Here is a 24,964-nt window from a genome sequence, read left to right as displayed (position 1 = left end):
AACCCTCATATTAGGAGTTAAAGGTGTACTACAAGGCCACTCCCGATGTACCATTGGGTGTACTTTGTAGTACCAACAACTTGCAGATAATAGGGAGACCATGTAAAATAAACTGCTAAATACTTCTTACTTAAATGCCTTCAACCAGTCTACCCCTCCCACCTTCTCCAGCATTCTGAACTCTGAACCAATAATGCAATCAATACTTACGCCTGTCAGCCCTGATCAGCCTCACGCGATACTCCAGTATTTAAAGTCCAGCGTTTCCCTGTTGTAGTGAAACTCCAGGACTGTGGAGACGCTGCAGCCAGTTTATACTCACCATCTCCCAGGCAGCGGGGTCATGCTTGAACAGCGAGTGTGTGAGCTCCACGGACACACGCTTCCTGTAGTCGGAGCTCTTGTCCTCAGAGATGCGGAAGAGGACAGCAGCAGCATAGGTGGCTGTGACACATAAAAAAAGAAAAAAAAAGTTTAATGAAATTACATCAAGTGTAATGTCATTATTAACACAGGCAATAACATTTAATAACAAATGTCTGGTGACACTGACACACCGATCAACCAGAGTCAAGCAACTAACCAAAAAACTACACAATTCCAACTATGATAAAGGTACGTAGACCCACCGATGCCCTCGTTGGTGGAGTGCAGCAGCTCCATGAGGGGCGCAGAGGCACCTTCAGCGTCAATGATCTCTGCCGACTGTTTATCCAGAGCGAGTTCACACAGCACACCGGCCGCCACTCGCTTCACATTCTCCACATACGAATACAGCAGCTGCAGACAGATTAAGAAGGACGCAATATGGTAACTGTAAATTATATACTGATGATACTTCAGCATGTTAACGTGCGAAAACAACGTCATCATCAAAGTGTGGGAATGCATCTGAAGGTGTATGCTACTCATCATATTAAACTATTATCATTTATATTTATTTTAATGTCAAAAGTTATGTTTTTTTATTCATATACATGTCCACATTCTCTACTGTATGTGCATGCTTTCTTATTGAATAACTAACTCATTCATTCACTAAATAGTTGATTGATTGTTTAAATAAAATTCTTAAATTGCCTGCTCGGCACTTGACTGCTGGTTTCCCCAAGACCAGACACACTAACACAGTTCCTCAAGTAATGCATGTTGCCAGGAAAAGCGCTCGCTGTTTACCCAACACTCAAAGCACAAACGCACAGCGACGGTGCAGAATAACATTTACAAATTCCCATAATGCGTCTGCAAGGATGGGGGCGGTACCTGTACAAACAGAGGGATGGTCTGCATGCTGGCAATCTCGCCCCTGTTCATCGGATCTCTGGCCAGGATGTGCAGCGCTCCAGTGCAGCCCTCAACAATTTCCTCCATGCGCACACCGTCCTAATAAACAAACCCATGTTCATACACTGGAATATGATAATGCAATATGTAAAATATTAGCTCTGCAACAATGCAATTAAATGGATGTAAATGCACATAAGATTCTTTAGTTTGGATTTTACACAGTAAAGTAAAGTACTGAAAACATCAGGGCCCTATCTGGCAAATATCTTAAAACAGTCATCCATATGTCAAGGTCTATTTTTTTATCCTGATGGTGGGGAGAAAAGGACTTTATGCGAGTGCAAAGCAGAAAAAGGTTGTCATAACTCTCTTAATTTTTCAAAAGTGGCTTTTGGGTGTAACAAGATAAACCAATCAGAATGTGACATCACCTCACCTTTAATTTCATGCTATTCTAATTTCACGCATACCTGGGCAAATCATGGGATCACTATTATTGCACCTATTTATAACACTGAACCATAACCATAAAGTGTGTTTGTTATGAATGTTAATTAAGGAATAATATTAAATAATTCAGGTATCTTTTAAAAAGGTTATTTTAAATGAATAAAATGTATAAACAACACAAAATTTGATCCAGCCACACCTCAAGCCTAAAGACCTAAAAAAAACAAGAATTACTCGTACAGCCAGAAAGATGTACACAGCACAAAACTAGACATGAAAACATTATATCACAGTTTATCAGTTAAGATACAGTCAGGACACAGATACTCATGTGGTCAATGTGACCATAAACATTTTAAATAACATTGTGATTTACATAAATCTTTAATGTGTAATGTGTGAAAATATTGGATTACCCTGATTTAAACAGAACTGACTAATGAATTGCTTGGGCAAGAGTTTAGCATTAGCACAGAAACTCCATCATTGCTCAGACGCACTTGCAGAATGCTTCTGTGAAACATGAAATCCCTGTTCTGATGCAGTGTGCATATTCCCTGTGCAGCTTCAAAGTTCTTTGGAGTCTTTGGTAAAATTTCTTTGGTAAAAGTTGGGCCATGATTATTTGTGGAAGCCTTTGAGCTTGAGAACTACTCTAAATAAAATGTTCCCAATTTCCCCAATTTCCTTTTTTTTCTTCTTTGTGGTTGAAAAACTTTGGCGCCTTGGTCAGTGTTCAAATTGGATCATGGGCAGCCATGGTTGCATCTGTCTGCTTTCCTCTGAGATTTATGGCCTATATTCATGGTTGGTTATGGAGGTCGACCACTTGTTTTTTGGTCTTACATCAAAATCTACACCCAGATTTTAGGTAACACACTCGCCTATGAACCAGGTGCCTACAAACTTATTAACATTGTGTCCCAGAGCAAGAAAGATAACCCTGAGTGTCACCAGGGCGACTGTGCCTGTAAGTACAGATGGTAATTCGCTCTGGATACGGGGCATCTGCTAAATGCAGTAAATGTAGATGTATGGATTGTAAACATGTTAATTCTTGTCAATTAATTGAATATGGACAATGTTGATTATGTGTGCACTCATTATTATTAATAATAAATAAATATGTGTATGTGTAAACTGGGTTGCACCAAACTGACCTGGTAGGTCTGCTGAGCACTGGAGGCGTGTCTCTGGGTGTCCTGGTGGGCTTTAAGCAACAGGTTCACCAATCGTGGAATTGCCCCAGCCTCTCTTAGTGGTGCCTGATTGGTCGGGCATAGTGCCAGATTGCGTATCAGGCCAACAGTAGCCTGCAAGAGAGAGAGAAGCCACAGCAAGGGGTTACAGGAATCTAAAATGTTAACAATAACAATAAGAAATAACATATAGTTTAATGCTTCTAATCCTATTATTTCATTATTTGGTTATTAATGCTTGCATTCATAGTTTGATGAGCCCAATTAATTTGTGTGCACATCTGTCTGTGGTGCATCATTTCCACAATAGTCTTCTTCTAGAACGTCCTCTCATTCCCCACCTCCCTCTTAATGTGGCCCAAAAACAATCACATCCTACTCGGCTGGGCCTGAAGCCTTACATAAAACCATTTCCCCCATTTCTGGCAACACCAAGCCCTTCATTGTTCATTCTGCATCATTAGCCAACAATATCCTCTTCATTACAAAGAAAAAGCAAGCCGCCTAGCCAGAGGAAGCGCCTGGATCTAACAATTCCTATTCTGCCTCATGTCTGGTTAGGGAAAGATGGCCCATGTAAATTTACCCTGTGAAGCTGCCACTTCTCCTGCTGAGAACCATGCATGTTTATTAAGGGCCATAAGGGCCATGGACAAGTCTTCCTTTAAATTGCTGCTCTTTTTGATTAAATCAGAATTGGTGTTAAAATGCCAGAAATAAAATACATGAATTAATGTGTTTGTCAGTGTCAATTTGTAAACCACACGCATTTATTACAAAAAAAAAATGGTAAATAAAGACATGACTCAGAGGTCCACCTTCTGGATCATTAGCCTTTGAACAGATCAGGGAAAGCACACACCTCCATGATTTTTTGTGAGTGTAAGCTTGATTGTTCTAATGTGGCTTGACGAAGGTCATTGAGCCGTACTTGGCAAACCCTGCTGGGAAAAGAGATGAGAGTTCCATCTGTGGGCGAATGAGTGCTTTGGAGCCTACCGATAACACCAGACCAGCAGGGAGCAGATGCAGCACACTTTATTAGGGGGTCCAAGAACCATTCTTGTGATTTACATTTTTCTCCTACTCTCCCACCTCTCATTGGTTCTTGGCTCACAAGGTTTCAAAAGCAAGGTCAGTGCTGCCAAATACACAGGTCTGATCTTCCAAATTGCTCAAAAGGGGTTGAATACTAGCAGCCAACAAGGCACAGAGTTTCACAATCGCACACAAAGGTAAATAAAATTTACATTAAGAACTGTTGGTAAGGAGGACTTCTGCCTCTGGTGAGCATGTAACTATCTCGACAGAATATCACATCGGAGATGCAATCAGATGCGTCACGGCTCCATAAAAGCTCTATTCCAGCTCTATTTCTGAGCATGCATTGAATCAGTGGAATCCACCAGCCACACAGAATGCTTGGATGCTGGAAAGAAATATCCTGGTATACACAGAGAGAGAGAGAGAGAGAGAGAGATATCTTCTGAAATATCTTCCTAGGTCATCCCTGCTATGTAGTTACATCCCCTTAATTACAATTGTGTTATGAGTAGCTCGTATTTTAATTACACGACTTACTGGCACATTTATAACCAGCTTTTGTTTTAAATGACACTTCAGGACAAACATATTTCTGTCAATATGTTTTTTTTAGTCTAGCACTTTATTTCCTAGCATGTTCTATTCTTGACAAGTTAAGCCTTATCAGGGCTTATTTTTTTTTTTTAATTCAAAATCTATGGAAACCGAATGAGAATAGCTGGTGTCTTCCTCTTGTTAGTCGCTTTGGATAAAAGCGTCTGCGAAGTAAAGTAAAGTAAAGTAAATGATATGTCATAAAAGATCTGATTAAATAAATAATAATAATACTAATTTATACATTGGTGCACCAAGAAACAGACATAATATTTTGAGCATTCTGAATAGTTGTCAGAATGTAGCATAAACTAAAGAAAATTGCTGAAATAAATTCTGAAGAAAAAAATATGTCCCAGGATGGCACCTACTGCACGGAGTAAGCTGGCTATGAATAAGAAATGAGAAAGGGGCGGGACTTGTAAAATATCCAATGACAGTGTATTCTTTGTTGCACAAGCTTTGGACATACTTATTTCATTTCAAAGTGATATGTTAATGTCAAATCATTTAAAATAGTAAGATATTCCTGCGTACCTAATCAGTACATTGAGGGACAGAGGAGCCCTTTATATTCATCTCATGCATTACTTGTGCTGCTTTTGAAAACTCATTCGATCATTTCTTTTGCATTGATTATCTCCTTACAATGGCTCCTGTCAAGGAGCCGGGATCTTTTGGCAGCAAATGAACAGACTTCGGGGCAGAAGAAATGGGCACATTTTAGAATCAGAGAGGAAAGTATTGTGCTCTGGGCAATTATTAACATGGTTAATTGATATTTAACTTGGCATCGATTACTTACATGGATTCGATTTGTATAATCAAATAATCCTATTTTGTAAAGACTGTAATATCCCCACCATTTTCGTCCTTTCCTCACCTTGACTACAGGCCAGTAGTGTGGCTGCCCCAGCAGCTTGACAATGGCAGGGATGCCGTAGTGAATCCGCACTGCATTCTGGGCCAGCTCTGCATCCGGGTGGCGACTGGTGAGGTGGCGCAGGGCACAGACGGCAGGTTCAGCCACATCCTCCTTCTCTCCGGCACGTAGCACAGCGTGGATCAAAGCCTCCACTCCCCCACACTGTGTCACCAGAGCTTTGTTGCGGGCATTGTTGCAGGTCAGGTTGGACAGGATGCCCGTGGCACAGGTCAGCATGTTGACGTCGTCTGAGCCGAGTTGGGTCACCAGCACCTGCAGCAACCCGTCCAGGCCCTCCTGCAAATAAACAAAAACATGGAATAAAGATGGAGCATCTGTTTTTATATTGTATTATAATATACCACTTTATTCAGCATGCCTATCACACATTGCTATGCTAATGAAGCTTAATGAGCTTGGGGGTGCTGAGGGGATAGAGAGGTGGGGTCACGATTAGAATGAGGTGAAAAGAAGCTTGGGGAAGATATAAAAAGAGATAAGTGCATGCAGTCAAAAATGTGGTTGAGAGGATTTGCGATAACTCAGAAAAGGCAAAGAAATTATGTTCTTAGAAATGTATTGCTATAGGTTGGACTTTGAATAGCTGCTGATAGGTAATTATAATCCTGTAATTTAATCTACAATGTTAAAGCAGTTTGTATTACACTCAATCAATGCCTCACATGAAAAATCCCACTTTCAACTCCCACTGTGCCATTATAGACAACATCCGAAGACCACTTATAATCCTTAACTTAACTCATAGGATATTAACTGTGACATTTCTTTTGTTGTTGGTAATATTGTGTCCATTCACTGACAGGCTCAGTTTTTTTAAGTCATAACTCCCTTCTTAGTCCATTAACCAATATTTCTTCAGTCAATACGCATTTAGGTCTAAATATCTAAATAAAATTATTCAAAGATCATTTTTTAATAGGTGACATGAATCATCTATGAATCACCCAATTTGTGGCCTTCTGAGAACAATCTGCCAGCCACATTGTAAATGGTATGCCATAGCAACCACCTTGGCAACAGGTAGTATGAGCTAATGCGGTGCAATTCTCTTGGGAAATGTGCTTGTTTTGATCTTCTTGCTGTAATTGGTTTCATTTGACTGGGCTTCATGTACTTTTTAAACTGATGACTGCTTCTCAAGTCTCAACCCTAATCTCACAAATCATTGCATGCAGATGCCATATTTATCAAACTCAAATCAGGATGCAGGCTTACAGTTTTAATCATTCAAAGTTATGAAAAGGTGACTGGTGGGATGTTCTGAAATATGACTGAAGGACTCTAATAAAAGTATTAAATCCATTGTCATCCTTATCTTATTGGTGGAGTAATAGTTAAATAGCTGTTCCTGTAGCTAATAGCAAAACAACATGTTCCCAGTTCTTCCCAGTTCTTCTGGTCTCCTGGCTTTACGTCTGCTCTGGTGGCTCACCTGCTTGGTGGCAGCATCTGACAGGTTCCTGAGGGTCCACAGGCAGTTCTGTGTGAGGCGCTGGCTAGTGCCAGTCAGGTGCTGTCCAAGGGCCTGCATCCCACCTGGCAAGAAACAGAGCCTGAGTCTGAAAAACGTTGCCCATGCACACTGAGATCACAGCTGCCAAAAAAGAGAGACTATGGGCCTTCTTCAATACTGCAAAAATAAAGCAATGGGTTCAGACACCCATCCAAAGTGATTGAGCTTCATGTTTCAACAATGAGAAAGCTAGGCAGAAATACACCATGCACAAGCATGAACGAAATCATACTACTTTGCTTTAAAGTAATTTAGATATTGTGGGTCAGACAAGTTCATCTGTGGTCTTGGTAAAACTGAAAATAAAATGCACATCGAAAGCACTTCAGCAAGGCTATGATTCTCCCTTGTGCTTTAAAAAAAAAAAAGTGTTTACTTGCACTCCTGAGATGTAGACATGCTTGCACAGGGGCCGAGAAGGAGATCTGAGAGCTGACAGAGGCAAAGCCCGTCCATGCCAATTCGACTGGACGTGATTCATTCATGAAGACACCTCTCCGAACGAAGTGAAAACCAAATGCATTACCGGTTTGCACTCGAGCATGTTTATTCAGTTTATTGAATGTCTTTTTATACCCATGCATTTTAGATGTGTGCAATATGTGTGCCTTTTGACCCGGTGTATTTGCTTCCTTCTCATGACATATTTTTTTTTACACTACTAGCATCATCACAAGCAGTTTCTTGAGATGCATATTAAGGTGAGTGAAGGGGAAAAAATTTATGCTCTGAAGAGCCTAAAACATGATACATTTTACTATGTTAAGACTTTTTTGTTTATTACATAACCTAATCTTTCATAGCTTATTTAATAGCTTTAGGTCTTTAATTTTGTTCTACAATGTAGAAATAATCAGAAAAGGAATAAGTAGGTGTATGTATGTATATATAAATTGCATTAGATTGTAGATGTATTTTGGTTGGAGACAGTAAGTATACAATCACATTCCACATTTTACTGATGGCCACAGACATTTCAGCCTCTTTCATGATCCACCTTCATTCTGAAGATAACATTGCGGGTGTGGTTGAACAAAGAACATGCATAATTGGGAAATTTATATATTGGATGGAGGCAAAAAAAAAAAGCACAGTTTGTTGCTCACGGATGCCCTTTTGTAAAGAACGTGTGTAACAAGTGCCCAAGCAAGTAAGTATGGATCAAGCGTGGGAACAGGCTTGAGTACCAATCACATTGTCATTTTGTACCATATTGGTAATTAGTGTCCATCAGTTCAATGGACAGAAAGGGAGCAAGATAAAGCTTCAAAGCATAAAGTTTTTAATCAAGGATCTTTATTAATCAAGCTCCTGAAGTAAAAATGGTTTCAAAGCTCATGTGTCCCAGAGAACTGAGGTTTGAGTACTAATGATCCTCCCATGGAGGACTTTTATAAGGCTATCCAGTGATGATATCTGATTATGAAAATGACGAATTAAGTCACAGCATGATGTAAGAAGCCGCAGGAACATTATTTTCTGTTTCAGGCGATACAGCCGCTTCATTATGAGGAGCTCATATTATCACTGGTGAGAAATTTATGCTAGACAGCAAAAGCACTATATTGCCAATTTACTCACACATGCCCTTAAAACTCTTTCTCTCATTTACACACACCAACTTACCAGCATCTACGATAGCTGGCTTGTTGCTGGGGCACACAGAAAGCACTTTCAGGACCCGACTGGTGGTCCACAGAAGCTTCTCGTAGTTATAGTTCCTCATGATGTACACCAGACTTTCTGGGCCTCCATTAGCCAATATGATCAGCTAATACAGAGAGAGGGAGAGAGAAGGAGAGAGACAGGAAAAATTTACTGATTGTAAGTCACTCTGGATATGGGAGCCTGATAAATGCTGTAAATGTAAAAATGTATCTAACAGATGGTTCATTGTGCATGTCGCCATCTATTTCGTTCCATCATTCTTCTTTTCCATGTCACTGTTCAGCACTCTTTTCCTCCCCCTCACACACAAAAATCCATTCATCCTGACCACATGCCATCCATCCAGCCCCACCTCACAACCCAGCGCATCCATATGCCACTCTGGCCCATGTCAGTATTCATCATCTAATCACAGACAAAACACACACACACACACACACACAGGTTAAACCATACAACCAGAAAAAAACACCAGTATAACCTGGCAGTCAGTCACACACAACAGTTATCTGACAACTGTTATGCAACCAGTATTTATGTACACACATACACAGCTGCTCAACTTTAAAGGTGGATGCGGATATGGAGGGAGCCTTCTGGCCACGCACTGCCTTTATTTCATCCATATTTGTTCGTGTTTTTAGGAAGACGGAAAGGAGCTGTACCACTGGAAATCATTGTAGCCAACAGTTCAAGAGAGTCATGGATGACAAATGGTGAATTGTGAGATGGACCACTGGTTTTGGTACCTCCTCATTTGCCTTTTTCCTTACATTATACATTATACTAGCCTTTATGGTATTATGGTATGGTACCAATGCTATGCTTGTAGGCAAGTCGGAGTGTGTACCGCCCTCTAGTGGACGTACTGATTAACATGGATGCCTAAGTAATTGGAGCATGGATGTTCTTATTTTCCTGTGTAAGGGGAGTATAATTTGGCCCTATGAACACACACACGCCCACCTTGCTTTCCTGGTTGCCGTACGACAGCAGCTGCAGGCAGTCGGTGGTGATGGCCAGGAACTTGGGATTGCTCTTCTTCAGCAGAGGCACCATCCTCTGCAGGCCGTCGGCCAGCCGCACCGCCATCTTAGCCCCCTCCTGGTGCAGCAGCAGGTTGTGCAGGGTGGTAATGGCGTAGAAAAGCACAGACTCCATGGGCGAACTTGAAAAGAGAGGCACAGGCAAAGGGACAAATTGAGAGGGGAAAAGTAATGAGAATGAGGGATGATGGAAAGCAAGAGGCAGAGAAAAGCAGGAATGAAGAAGATAAACAGATAAAAATGGGATGAATGGAGGAGAACGTGAAAAAAAATTACTAAAGGATGACAGACACAAGATTGTGAGGGCGGAAAGAGGAAAATGGGGGGAAGGAACATTTGTCGCTGCACACGGAGGAGACGTGAGCTATTCCTTTATCAATCTCTTTCCCGCCTCACAGAATCACTGGCGCCAAAAAAGAAAAATAACGGTGCTGGGGACATCTATCTGAAAAATAGGTGTATGCCTCCTCCTTGGAGTTGTCACAGCACATCCAAAATCCCACAAGAAAACTACTGCTGTAGCGCTAATATCACCCCACCCAAGGGGGGGTTCACATTCCACTTCATTTATCACACGGCATCACATTTTCCTACTGCTTGCCCGAGTCGTAGCCGAACACAAGTCTTGTCCACTGGATAATGGCGCAGAATTTTAATCTGCGAGTCAGCAGTGTCGGACCTGGCCGGAGGGGGAACGCCGCAGCACACAAATCCACAGCGACAGGCCCGAGCACCGGGCCGCTGCTTAACACGGCACATCCCTCACTGTTAATGCAGCCTCCGCTACCTCCGGGCTACGTCTCCAACCATGTGGAAGCAGACAGGAGGGAGGTGAGGACGAGAATTTCCGCATCTGCCACGGACACCTATCAACACATATAAAGCCAGCTCTTCCATAATGTGGTGAATTTATTCATTTATATTCTCTAGAAATGTATGACTTATACACACACACACAAACATGCATGTGCGATAATAAATCTTTGGAGAGTCTATAAAATTAAGGCAAGCATTTAGCATAATGGTACTCACAGCAAATCAGCAACGTTAGCTTTCTATCACACCCCAAAACTGCTCTTTTTCATCACACTCTCAGGTGATCTCAGATCAGGGGCTATTTGGTATGCCTCAATTCGGGAGCACACATTCTTTGAAGGATGTATTTGATGAGGCATAAGCAGATCTACAAGACTTTGTATGGTCCTTCAAATGCACCACACTTTTCCTGACCTTTGTTAATCAAATTAATTATTCATGGCTGACCTGTCTTGTATTTTTCATCACTACAAAGTGAAGTGATTGTCACATGTGATACACAGCAGCACAGCACACGGTGCACACAGTGAAATTTGTCCTCTGCATTTAACCCATCACCCTGAGTGAGCAGTGGGCAGCCATGACCAGCGCCCGGGGAGCAGTGTGTGGGGACGGTGCTTTGCTCAGTGGCACCTCAGTGGTACCTTGGCGGATCGGGATTTGAACCGGCAACCTTCTGATTACGGGGCCGCTTCCTTAACCGCTAGGCCACCACTACAAGATGGATGCTGCTACAAACACTTAATTGGATTATGTGAAAATGGAACATGAAGTTATGTTTTTACAGTACTGTAATCTCAGACCAACCAAGGTCAAAATGTAACTACTGGTACTATTCCAGGTCCCAGCTTTATGTGTGCACACTTTATGAGCTTGCATGCTCTCCCCATGTTGCCTTCGGACTCCACCATGAGCTCCAGTTTCCTCCACCCTCCAAAGTCATGCATCCATTTCAGGCTGTGCATCCCTGGCATGTGCCCCAGTGACCCAGGATAGGATATGGGACTCGTGACTGCAATGTGGCCGGACATTCATAAGTCCCACCCTCCAATGGAATATCCAGGCATACCAAATGTCAGATCGTGAATAAGGGTTGGGAGAGGCTCCCACTAACTGAAGTTTGTTTAGTGAGAAGATAAAGGAATTCTCTTGTCAGTGATACCAGCTCATCTCACTACCTCTCTACATTAGTTATAACTTTTTTTGTCTATATGACAGCATTTATCCAGCATCCAATTTTGTCTGTCAGTACTGGAGTTCTCAGCAAAATGCCCAACACAGTAACATGCTGACCTGAGCATGCGAACCAGCGCAGGGATGCCCCCTGATTTGAAGATGGCGAGGAGGCCCTCACGCTGGTGGGAGAGGCTGTGAAGGACGCTGGCGGTGCAGCGGGCCGTCTCCATGTCACCCGTACTCTGCATGGCCCTCACCACAGCTGCCACCATCTGAGGGGATTGCATCAACACACGACGGGATGCTTCCTTACGTGTTAGTTGGTTCACAATCATTGCAGCCTTATTCACCACCACCTGAGAAGAGAAATGAAGAGAAACAAGGTTGTTTAGAAGCTGTTTACTCCTGAGGTAAAGTAACCTCAGTGCAACCTCAGTGTAAATTGGAGTACTGGCTTTTTAAAAGTCATTTTATTGTAATTTTATCAATTAACCAATTAATCAATGCAAAGCTAATTAATATAACACCTGGTATAAAATATATAAATTATATGTTTGTCAAATTGCAAACATTCATGAACAGAACATTTAGCAAATATGACAGAAATCCACCAATCAGATGCTTTTTCAGACTTCAAACAGAAGTCACTGGACAACAATAACTCATTTTGCTCTTGCAAGAAAAGATGAAACTAGACAAGAATCTGTGATTGCCTGTTTCTAGGGCAGCGGGTGCAATGTGACCAATTTGATTGGCTGGCGACCTTGATAAGCAGCCTGTGGCGCAGAGACGTGTAACCACATCAATGCTGGTGAGAGCGAGGGGCACACATGGGACAACAACACACCTTCCAACTGGAGTACTTTCAAGCCTCATGGTGTGTGTGTGTGTGTGTGTGTGTGTGTGTATATGGGGGGTAAGTGTCTCTTTCATTGTGCCTTGCCGTGGTGGTTTTCTTCATCCCACAGTTTACTCCAGTTTTCTTTTGCTCCCCAGATGCAGGCAGTTATGTAAGAATGATGTACAGAATGCCTGATTCCTTATGGCACTGTATTCACCAAGCCAAGATGTGCTAAAAACAACATCACAATGCTTTTGTGATGATTTTAGAAATGTCCTAATACCATAAAATTGCTCAATTGTGTAGTACAACCACTTGTTATTAGTTTAATGCTGGGAGGGAAAAAACATTAGTATCCCACACCTGGTCATCATCTGCAAGCAGCTTAGTAAGTTCAGGCACAGCACGGGTGGCCAGGTCAGCATCGTCCTGGTAGTTGATGAGGTGGACAATGGCGTTCTTAAGAAGTTGTGAAGGCTCGGCCAGCCTTTGAACGTTGGTCTGTTGGTTTTGGTCAGTCTGGGTGGTCAACACTGCCTCCCCCTCTGGCAGGGTCTCTGGGAACATGGCGGCACGTACCCGCTGGGCCCGGGTCAGGGTGTACTGAGCCTCCGCATCTGTAAATATGTGTCCTGTTATTTTTTCAAACGTACAAAAAAATTCAATGCCACACCAGTGATCAGGTGTACTGGACCCTGCGGAACATCAGAACAATTTTTTACCACACAGGCCACTCGGGTTCTTGTTCAGTCCCTGGTCATATAAAAAGACTACTGTAATTTGAAGTTTGTAAGTTTGAAACTTTTACTACAGTTTCAGAATCTTTTAGAAGACTGAATAAGCTTTGTCATTTGTAATTTACCACATTTAAAATTACCTGCCAACAGATGGTTTAGACTGGTGGCATTTGTCGTGAACCAGTATCAGAATGAATTCACTGATAAAGAGAACCTTGCCAAATAACACAAATGTAAACATACAACAAATACTGATGTAGTAGTGATGAACTGCGATATAAATAAAGCATACCTGAATGGTTCTCCACCACAGTGGTGTATTTCTTGCCGCTGCACTCGGATCCCTCATCGTCTCGCACAGTGGTAGCGCCTGACTGGATCCCCGAGTCAGAGGAATAGTACGTCTGCTGCCACTCGGCCACCTTCACCGTGCTTTCGGCCTCACTCACTAAAAATGATTACAATAGGCAGCGCCCAGGCTCAGGAATTGCCCCTGCTTTCCTTATTTTTATCACGTGTACATTTGCATATGACTGCCTACGTTACTTTTGTGTATTGTGCATTGTATTTATCGCAGTAAACACAACTTAATCCACGTTCAACCTATTTTAATTAGAGTATTATCTTAAACATAGATCCAGTGATCCAAGTCTTACAGAGCTTTCCCACTCCTGTAATAAAGCAGATTTATTGGTTTGCCATTTACACCCTGATTTACGAAAAAACTAAAAGTGGGAACAAAACATTTGGCATGCCATTAAAGGAGCGTCACATCGGTCCAGTTATTTGTGTTGTGGACTGGATTGGCCCGCATTAACATTTTGCACCCAAAAAAAGCTTTTGTAAATCAGGGCGTTAGACATTGCACTGCACTGAGGGAAAGCTACCCGGGGGTGTGGGATTAGGTCACAGGGGCTCTTACCTGCATTGCAGATTCAAATCCCAGCGGAACACCAGACTACTGGGTTGTATTTAACCTTATTTACCCTCTTCCGGGTGATTATTGTCCAGTTTGCCACACTGATTCAAAAGCTTCCCCTTTCTGGGGAAACAAAGTGTTTTCGCTCAAGGGCAAGGCAGTTTTTACTCCTGGGATTTGAAGGAGCAACACTGTTTAAATCAGCTCAACTAGTTCCTGCACACTGGAGCCCTGACCTCAATAAACACCATCAGTCAGGAACACAACAGAATCTCAATTTCCAGACAGACTGAACTGCTGTGTCAAATACAGCAAAGATGATTTTCAGATCCTATTCATCGCAATCAACCGTACTTAATTAACGGCACAACGGAAGGGAAATAGACATACTTTGCCTGGACATCATCTCTGTCCAGTCTGAAAGACCGGCTTCCTCAGCAAAACCTGTGGTGAAAAAGAAAAGAGATGAAGTTAAAGTAGTTAAAGTTAAAGTAGTTATATTTTACTCCAGTTAAAAGTAAATGTCCTCCCTTTGACCCTTGACCTAAGTGAAAGTAAATAAATATAATTATGTGGCACCCTCACGTCACCACATAACCAGTGTAGTAAAAAGTCTCCCCAAATGTAAATCCTTCAGTAAAGTACAGATAAACAAAAATTACTAATTACATTTACTTTTACTTCATTACTGTCCACCCTGTTGATCACATTTTTTTTCATTTACAATCAATGCATAAATCCAGGCTCAGAAGAATATCATGGCAGAAGAACAAGTAATGGATCTTTATTTATTTGTAATATTCTAGCCTTTTTAATGACGTGTGAAATAGCCGTGAATGCTGGATTTATAAAGGGCAGCTTTATACGATCAGACACAGGCGAAAACGATCAGGAAACATTACACAGGACGAACAGGAAACTCCGGTCCAGATCCCGGACCCGGTGTAACCCCTTCCAAACCGTATCATGACAGGATTGCAGTATTTTATCACACAGCCATTGTACGGCAAATGGTGAACGTCCTGCTGAGATGCTCCCAGAGGTCTGCTTAGCTTAAAATGATGAGGAAGGCACCGAAAGGCCACAATTGAATTTACTACTTCAATTAAAGCAGGCCATTTTTCAGACCTTGAATAACAATGGGGCAATGGCAGGATGTTTAAATAATAGAATCTTAAGTTCATCATCTTAAAGATCAGATCCAAAGTGGAAGAGGGGCAGTGGTCCCTGCGGATGGGCCAGAAAAGCGTGACAGTGACATTTTCCAGTACTGGGAGCACCCCTCCCATAAAGGTCCTTTTCTTTGCTCCCAAAGAATGCTTAATTCATGACTATAATTAGGCCAGCGCTGACAGCAGAGATGGCCATGGAGCAGGGAAAACTGGCGCTCTGGGGCCCGTGTGGTAAACCAGGCCACTCAAACCCCTACTCCGTGTAGTCCAGATGGGCTCATGGGACACTAAAAACACCCCTTTTCGTGAGAGCAGTGAGAATCACTCCCTGGACAAATATTTCAATTTATTTATTAATTAAGCCATTTCAATTATGTGCCCCTTTGATGGCTAATTAAGAAATGGTTAAGAAGAAAATGACTCAGATGACATGTACAGCAGAAACACCTTCAGATGGGATTTGTTTGTGCTTAATCAAAGGCAGATTTTTTTTTTAATTTTTTTTTTGAAGCCAAATTCAGATAAAATTCAACAAAGCGTGTACCTGTGCAATGATTTCAAGAAACAGCAAGATTGTGTGTGGGCTGAGGTTTTGAGTGCAAAATGCATCTGCATAAGGAGGGATTTCTGTAGGCGTGGACCTTCCGTCTGTACACAGCATGCTGTTCTACACAGACATCAAACAGTTCTGAAAAAAGAATCTAAAACGAAAACTGTTCCTGCTCCTAAATAAATGTCAGAAAGCTAATTAAATACGCCAACGAGGCACAGACCAGATGACTGACAGCTGAAATGAAAGACTTGAATGGGCCGTGGAACTGTTGTCTTGGAGACTGTCACGTACCAATTCTCTCTGAAACGTGGGATTTCTCCCCATGACAGGAACCAGTAGAGAAGCAGTGTCAGGATGTCACCGCGGCGCGTTATTTCATGCGCGCACTGCCTTTTTGCAAAGCACCTGTCTACTTGGCATACCGAGATGAGATCTTTGATAAGAGCCGCTGCCAGTTCCACCCTGAGTAAGCAAAGCAGCCCAGCCTTGTCATCCCAGCGTTATTAGACTTGTTCTGTATGTGCACCATTTCTGACACACAGGCAGACATGAGAACATTTTATTGTAATGCTATGAAAGTCAAAACTACATGCAGCATAAAAGACATTTGATAATATGCAAATAATGATGTATTCCAGTCCCTAATATGATGCAAGCAAGCACCCACACTGCCATATCTTACTTTTCAGCACCGTGCTGTATGTGGTACAAGACAGTTTGAATAATTCAAGCCACACCCTATAGTGTGAAAAATTCACATTTTTTATTATTTTAGCTTCCAAAATGATCAAATACGCCTCAACAGTACAGTAAAATGTGTATTAATAGTAACGGACACAGTTGACTGTCAGAAGATGCAACGTTTGCAAAGTGCTTCATGCTAACAAAGTATTTCCATTAACTGGAGCCCAGCTAACACACGCCCACCTATTCATTTCGGCGTGTTGCATCCCCTTTCAGTTTTACTCCCACATCTTTCTAACCCTTTTCTCTAGTGAAGCAAATATTCATCAAAGTCCCATTCTAGATTTTCTATCACTTTTAACCATTATGCCTTCCAACCTTTTATCCACACCCCCTCACATTGAAAGCAAGTGCAGCACTTTTTTTCTTATAATTTTAATCACAATATCCACTCATGCACACACGCACACATATAAAGTTGATCCCAAATAAATAAACAATCACAGTGAGGACACAGTGAAATGACCAGTGCTGCTGAATTGAAATGACCGCGGTAGGAGACTGTGTCCCGGTGTCACCAAGCTGCTCTCCACTGCTTCCCGGTGGACTAGATGCAAAACTCTAATGTAAACATATTAGTGGTTCAGAGGCAGTGGCAATTTAGCATTTTTTCAGTTGCAGTGGTACACACTTATCATTTTTGTTTGAGCATCTTTTTAGGGGCCAATACAACAAAAAATGGCTTTTTAAAATCATTATATTGCAGTAGCTACACAGCTACATTTTCGGAATAGTCACAACAGACAGCAGCACGTTCGGTCGTTAAGATGATTAACATTCATGGCATAAAATCCAGCTCTGAAAGCGGAACCAGCATGTGTTATTTTAAGAGTGAACATGGAAAAGCGTGCAAGGCTCAAGTCAGGTCACATTCACTGCTGTGCAGAGTAGCATAAACATGTGAGATCAGTGGGACAGAAATAACCGGCACAGGAAAGAACCCAAAGCCGGGAGGAAATTCCCATTTTCTGTCCATTGTCCTGAAAGGGGAAACATGAGCGACGCAATCTCTCCTTCTCTATCTCTCCACTCCTTTGCTGCTTGTTATCGCTGCCTTTACCTCTCAAGGACAGCCTTAATTCTTGATTCTTTCTAACGTTCTCACTGCTCCCTGTTTTCCCCTCTTTACCATGTAATCAGTTCTACTGATTTCCTGATCTGTGCCCCCTCTAAAAATGTCTTTACTGCAACACTGGCTTTGCTCCTCAAATGATGGTTAATGTGGTTGGCAAATGAAAATCCTGGCAGGGCTGATGTTCCAGTTGTTTTTCAGTTTGATATGCTTGCGTAATTAATCGTGAACAAAGCTTCAAATGATCATTGAGTGCCTTAGTACATCACATTGGATGAGTTTGAAAGGGTGTGTGGGTGGTTATCATATGTTATTATATGTATGTTAATGTACATCATCTAGTATTTGTGGTTTAATGGTTATGAGATGACTATTTATGAGATAAAGTTAGAAAATAATTATGGCAGCAGACAAAAAGGCACCAATCAGTACAGAATTCAATAAATTCAAAAACTGTGATTTCAGATAAAATTCGTTGCCATTAATTGATGTAACACTTTGCATTACCTCGGACAGCCCTACTGTGTTGAATGCAGCTCTCTCTAAATATGTATGTAATGAAAGGGTGGCACATTGCAGCCCAGTCCAAGTGCCTGAGGACGAGAGGAAAAACAACATCTCTGTTTTGCTCTGCAGGCTCGGGGGAGATCAAAGTGCTGGTAGCTGTCGATGATTTGGCACGGGGACCAATGAGCAGCCACGGAGGGAAAAAATTGCATCCAGTGGCCCCGTTTCACCATGGCCTCGCAGTCACATCTGATGACACTGCCAGTCACCCCTTGGCTTGGCTGGGATTTCAAATGGATGCCCTGCGTGGCAGAGTGACAGCGTTGTGGAAAGATTCTGGCGAGGGAGATAAGCTGCAGACCAACTGCGATCCAGTCTGAGGTGCTGCCATGCTGTGATGTAAATTACTTTGTGCAGCCGCCCCTCAGTGAAGTAACGTCTGTCACGGCCATATGTAGAACACCACTTTAAAATATCTATAAACAAGTGTGTGGCAGGTCTTTTTCTAGCATATTTTTAGAACGAAGGATATCTGCAAATCATCTGATCATCTTCACTCTTTGAAGAAATATTAATAATATAAATATATTAGACAACAGCTCAGAACACCTAATTTTGGACCAATGTCTTGGACAGCGTCTCTACAATAATCAAATGAGGGAAAATTATCTGCACGAATGGTGCCCGTCCCTCTGGTTGAGTAAAAAATAGATCAGGTAATTTGTGACAAAAAAAAAAACACATTCTTGCAAATCATGACGTTAATAGCCTCATCTGAAACAGAACGCTGTTTTTATCACCCATCCGTGTACAGCGACACTAAAGGACAATGTACCATGTGAACTGGGAACTGCAGCAAAGAAATGGCAAAGCACCCCCCCAAACAAGTGCCCATCTGAAACAATAGCATTTCCTTTTACTTGGAGACAACGGTCACTTCCAGGGACTGTTAAGATAGAAAGGAAATGGTTGGGGGGACAGGGGTGACAACGTCAGAACCAAGGCCCCCTTCCTGACTTGCAATTATGCAGCGAAATAACTTCCTGCCCCTACCATGCGAGCAGGTACATATTGCCATTTCATCAACTCTCTGTATTGCCTGAAAGGCTTAATGCCTCATGACCCCTCATGACTGACCTCATATCTCAGCTACACTTCTGTAGGCATGGGAAGAGCAAAAGCAAAATAATGGTGGTCTTACTACTGGCATAAAAATATGTTATCTAATTGTGCATTTATGACCACTTCATATAGTCTCCAGTTCAACACAGACAAGTAACAAAGACATTTTCAAATTTGTGGCAATTAAGTAGAGTTGCTCGCTACATAATCAATCCAGCAATCACATGACCCACTTCTGAAGATCAATATGGGGATGGACAACATGCGCTGCTCCCATTCCAGGATGGGTCAGGATACAATATGGCCTGCCATCTGACAGACTTGCAAAACAGTTTCCATTGAACACCAAAAGCGTTTTGACAAAATTATTGAAATGGTCCCCTTTTCAATTTATAGTATGTTTTCCTCTTGGTTTGCTCTTCTTGTAGATTGGAGATCTACAAGAAGAACAAACCAAGAGGAAAACGTGAAAAGAGGTAGGCTCACATGCCCACATGTCCATTTATTGACACGTATTCATTTTGTGTGTGTGTTTCTGGAACTGATCACTGTGCAAAAAACTCTTAGCACATATTTTTGAAAGACCTATTTTTTTCAATGTAGTTGTCCATTGTTGTCCAACTGCACAGTGACTCTGTGACTTTCTATGTTTGATTATGGCAGAAATGCCCATTATCTGACAATCATGCAGCCATGCAGATAAACATCAAGATCTCCCATGGAAGGAACCATGGGATGTGGCTGTAGGCAGATGATGCAGTAGATGGCATCTCCCAAGAAAAAAAAAACACTCAATGGAGGTCAAATCAATTTACATAACCACAACTAGAAGCTGGACAGGACTGGACTGGCTATGGCACTTCTACAAACACACCAGACCTAACAAGTCTGGGGCAATGTAGGTGCAATGAGTGCAGCTATGAGACAAAAGGAAAACCAGAATAAAGCAGTAAGCATGAAGGAACAAGAAAAATATTTATCAACGTATAAGAAGAAGAGTCAAGGTCATGGCAACAAAGAGCCTAATTGGGCCAAAAAAAGAAGCTGGCTCTAACCCCAAATGTCTCCACAGGGCATGTTTATTGTCATTCCCCCACCCCTCGTCCTCTTTATCGCTCACTGCCCTGGAAAAAAACAGCGGCCTTTGTAGATAAGAGCAGACCTTCAGAAAAAAAGAGCGCCAGTGGTCACACCTCAGCGGTGAGTAACAAATGGACCCTGTCAGGAACCGAGTCAAGGAAGCATCCTTTCTAATGTCCACCATTTTCAATTCTCCACAATTAATCTGACTGAGCCAGGCAAGGGAGGGTGCCTAGTTTTCATGCTGAAACCCCCAGACCCCCAAAAGAAAAAGTGCCGAGACTTAATTGTCATCCCTGAAAATTCCGACCGAACGGGAAGGCTTTGTATTTGAAAGACAAAGAGGGGGGGTTTGCGTAAAAAACCTAAGGCTGCTCAGAAAATGAGAGACGTGAAGCCTCGAGTCATTGTGCCTCACATCTCCACTTCAAAAGCTAAAGTTTTTTCAGGAAATAGGTGTCATAGGTGTGATTATGCAGTGGAGGGGGGGCACCCTTTTGAAAAACATTTGCGAAAGAGCAGCAAATAGCAACTCCATTTGTTTCTGACAGCGAAAGTTGTACAAAAATAATATATATATATATTTTTTTCCCCCGTCAGAGCACGGCTGAGGATGGTGGGTTTGATGTGTCCTTGAAGCCTAGTTGGCTAATTAGGGTAGTGGGTGGGGGTACTGGAGAGAGTGGGCCCTGTTATCTTATGGCTTTCACACGTGACAGTTTCAATGCAACAGGATAACTGTTCTCCCCTACACACACCCCCACACACGCTCGCGTATACCGACTGCCGAGGGAGAAATCCTTTTCATCTCCTGTCTCCATAATCCTTTCCCATTAGCGGCACTGAGCACTGGCAGGCATTGACGCGAGGATGACGGATATGCACCGCTACAGTCCCCCTTTCCACTGAGCCTAGCCGCATATTACAGCAGCGGCAATATGACCCCAAAACCTCAAGCTCAAAAATGGTGCATCTGTAAAATGCATCACACAAATGTGCGACTGAAAATGAGCTGAGTGTATGAATGTAAATAAATCCTTATAAGAGAAAGCATTTAACACTTATTCAAAATGATATCTATTCCAAAAGGACCAGCATCCTCGCTGCCTGCAGCCCATAGGTCAAAATCCGCCTGGCCGCCTATAGTTCAGCTTCCCTGTGTTTTTGAATAAAAAAAAAAAAACATTACAAATGGTCAAAACAATATCGTGGGACCAAAAAAAGGCACTAAACACCCTGAAATTCCTTCCCCTACATGAACATTTTTATCTATGGTTTCAGATAAATGGCTATGCTTCCTGAAAATTTTGGCTGCTGAAAATACTGATTCATGCTCTGTTACATATTGTATAAATTGTTATGGGTCCTAAAACGAAAAAAAACTTTACTGCTTTCCTTACAATGACAATATCAAGAGGAAATGGATTCAGCTAACACAAATAAATAAATAAAAAATGATGCCTGATGTTTTAGGGGGTGTTTCAACAATCCTCTGCTAATTTTCTCTGGGGCAGTGGTGGCCTAACAGTTAATCAGAAGGTTGCCGGTTCGAATCCCGATCCACCAAGGTGCCACAGAGCAAAGCACCATCCCCAAATACTGCTCCCCGGGCGCCTGTCATGGCTGCCCACTGCTCACCAAGTGTGATGGGTTAAAAGCAGAGGACACATTTCGTTATGTGCACTGTGTGCTGTGCTGCAGTGTATCACAATGACAATCACTTCACTTTCACTTTTCACTTTATGCTTCAGTTGTTTTGGAGCTGGGGTGTTTGAAGAGGGCGTTTCATTCTCATATTTGGCTTTAGAGGACTATTTATGATATACCATGATACAAAACAGCCAACATCTAAAAATGATTCACAGCACACAACTATTATCCTGCCAAAATCATCCTGTCTTCTACCATTCAGCTATATTTTGTTAAATTGAACATGCCCAAAAACATGTTTTGTATGTTATATTTCTTAAGCATATATATTTTTTTCATATTAAAATATTTTATATAACTAATAAATATCTTTAATACTAAAATTCATTCTCCAACATGGATATTTTTATCAATGGCTTAATGGATCAATGGTTAACGTGTATTTGGAACCTGGTGCTAAAAGAGACGATTAGAGGAAACAATGGAGACACACAGTTCATTTTTAAATCACTGATTAAGGTTCATCTTCAAAGAAAATTGCCCTCACAAAGGTACAGACTGGTGAAGAATGATATTTGATCAATTCAAATGTCTATGGTCTATTAATGTGTTCATCTTTCCAATTCATAGCAGGCTAATCTTGCTAGCAGCCACAGAAACGCAGGAACCAAAATATCTCGGATTTCCTCCTTTTCCCTCAAACGGCTCTTTCAAGAGGGTATTTCATTCTCAGATTAGGTTTAATCTGTGTGTTATAAACCACCCCTATTCAGATAATAGTGAAAGGAAATGGTACATTGGAATGAGCAAGCCCGGAACCACAGAAATCATGGTAAATGAAGACATATTTAAGACTCTAATCCAGAAACATGCTCTGAAAAGGTCTAGGGCAAACTGCTAATTAACTCGAAACTTGTTTGATCCTAATTAGGCTGGCAGCACTTCCTTATCGCCGCCTCACTCGCATTGCTCAGGGCAAATCGACTTTGTGTAAAAAAAAAAACCATACATATATATATATATATATATATAAAGCACAAAACCCCCCACAAACATCGGGGGGCTAATAAACAGTCATACGGAAGAGCGGTTTTCTTGCAGGAGCGAGCTGCCTGTGTGCACCAGAGATTGTCATGGTCCAACAGGAGGGAGGCAAGCTCACAAATGGATAACAATGTTTTGCTTTGGTGCAGTTCTAATTTGGGGGGGCTAAGAATGTCTCCCAGCACGATGCAAATCCCTCAGTGCAAAATCGTCAGCAGGTAGCAAGTCCCAGGGAACGACAGGCTGTTGATTTAAAAAAAAAAAAAAAAAAAAAAATTCCCCAGGAGCACTGCTTTCAGAATTTCTCACTGGCATGACAAAATGAGAAGCAAGTTCACAAGTAACGTTCTTGCTGGCCGCATGAAAAGGATGCGCAACGATTCGCCACATTTGTCCGTGACACATAGTTCTGTCACTTTGTTGTACCCAGTGGCTAGGTAATGGCTTTAGAGGTTTAAAATGATTCATGTGCCAGATTGAGGCATTTCACAACCATAACACCCATGTAAGTGGACAAGAAAATGCATGAAAATAATGTTTTAACACTCAACGGGCCCTTAGTTGTGTGCCTTCTGAACTCCAATCAGTGTGTAATAATGAACAAAAACCAACAACGGTTACCACCTGTCAGGATTGGCTGCAGCTGGAGACATCACCTGTGCCCAATCCAGACAGCGGATAAGAGGCGCCAAGCAGCTGTCCATCGGAAGCTCCGACATTCTTTTTGGACCAGGCGACTGTTTGGTACGTTTTGAGTTCTGGCAATCGCCACACGCCTGCCAGCTAGTTTGTGTTTTCCCCTCTTGTTTTCGGCCATTGTGGCGTTTTCCTTTATTATTTAATAAATTATTGTTTCCCAGAATGTCCCGTCTCTGCGCTTGGTGTCAGCTCGCCGGCGTGACACCACACAGTAGTTGAGGTAAATGATCTGGCTATGTGTGCTTGGGGACGAGGTCACAACTGAGCTGCAGGGTTTTTACACCTTTATTAATATGCATTTTATGGATTTTTTTTTAAAGCTTAAATGGTGTGATAGTGCACAATGCTATTGCAGGTACAAATCTGAAATAAGTAGGTAAAAAAAATGAGAAAACTATGAATATTTCTAGTGGAAAAGCTCTATTAAATGACAAAACATTAAAATATTAACTGTACCGTAAAAACAGCAGCATAAGTCAGTTGACCCATATTGAGTCAGTGGCATTTTGATTAGAGCAGAATTTCCAAAACATTGTTATGCCAGTGCTTACCTTTATTCATTTTAATTCAGTCAGAAATACTGGTAAGTGCACCAACATCATTCCTGTCTGAGTCAAAATGAATGAAGATAATCTTGAAATTAAAATGACTTCATTAATGTCATTTTACTGCAGATAATCCATTATTTCAGGAAATAACATTTGCAGCCTTTCTTTAGTTCTTCACTTGCCTTCCTCCATGCCTACAAATGGTGGTCTCTGGGATTTAGACATTAACACCTCCTTAACACTAATTAACCAAATTGGAAATCACTGTAAATCACCAGGAACCATTGTAAATTTTAGGATACACCAGAGGCTTACTGTGCTCATTATTACATATGGCCTTCATTTTTGTTCTGCTTAAAAATGATCAGGTTTTTTTAGTTTACCAGGCTATACATGTCAGCAAGAATCAATCCATCTCGTATTCAAGGCCAGATACAGGTACCTGTTTTTTATGTGTACTGTATGCAATATATTTTTTTAATCAGAGGCTTTTTGCAGCAGAGAGATCAAAATATGGTTATACTGGTGGTATGACCT

General features: G+C 41.7%; 1 protein-coding gene across 1 annotated transcript in view; it reads right to left on the bottom strand.

The window, feature by feature from the left end:
• Positions 1-24,964, bottom strand: part of jupb (junction plakoglobin b) — a 50,648-nt gene that overhangs the window by 5,602 nt on the left and 20,082 nt on the right. Inside the window, exons 2-13 of the mRNA XM_028985123.1 lie at positions 14,627-14,680; positions 13,610-13,765; positions 12,944-13,197; positions 11,857-12,095; positions 9,668-9,869; positions 8,660-8,804; positions 6,953-7,056; positions 5,458-5,796; positions 2,898-3,050; positions 1,264-1,383; positions 630-780; positions 323-444 (exon numbers count right to left, since the gene is read on the bottom strand). Coding sequence (XP_028840956.1) covers positions 323-444; positions 630-780; positions 1,264-1,383; positions 2,898-3,050; positions 5,458-5,796; positions 6,953-7,056; positions 8,660-8,804; positions 9,668-9,869; positions 11,857-12,095; positions 12,944-13,197; positions 13,610-13,765; positions 14,627-14,642 — 2,001 coding nt within the window. The 5' untranslated portion in view covers positions 14,643-14,680. The remainder of the gene's footprint in view (positions 1-322; positions 445-629; positions 781-1,263; positions 1,384-2,897; positions 3,051-5,457; positions 5,797-6,952; positions 7,057-8,659; positions 8,805-9,667; positions 9,870-11,856; positions 12,096-12,943; positions 13,198-13,609; positions 13,766-14,626; positions 14,681-24,964) is intronic.

This window comes from Denticeps clupeoides, chromosome 7 (genome assembly GCF_900700375.1).
Source record: "Denticeps clupeoides chromosome 7, fDenClu1.1, whole genome shotgun sequence".
Lineage (NCBI taxonomy): Eukaryota > Metazoa > Chordata > Actinopteri > Clupeiformes > Denticipitidae > Denticeps > Denticeps clupeoides.
Note: the sequence above shows the minus strand (reverse complement) of the source record. Positions and strands in the feature narration are given on the sequence as shown.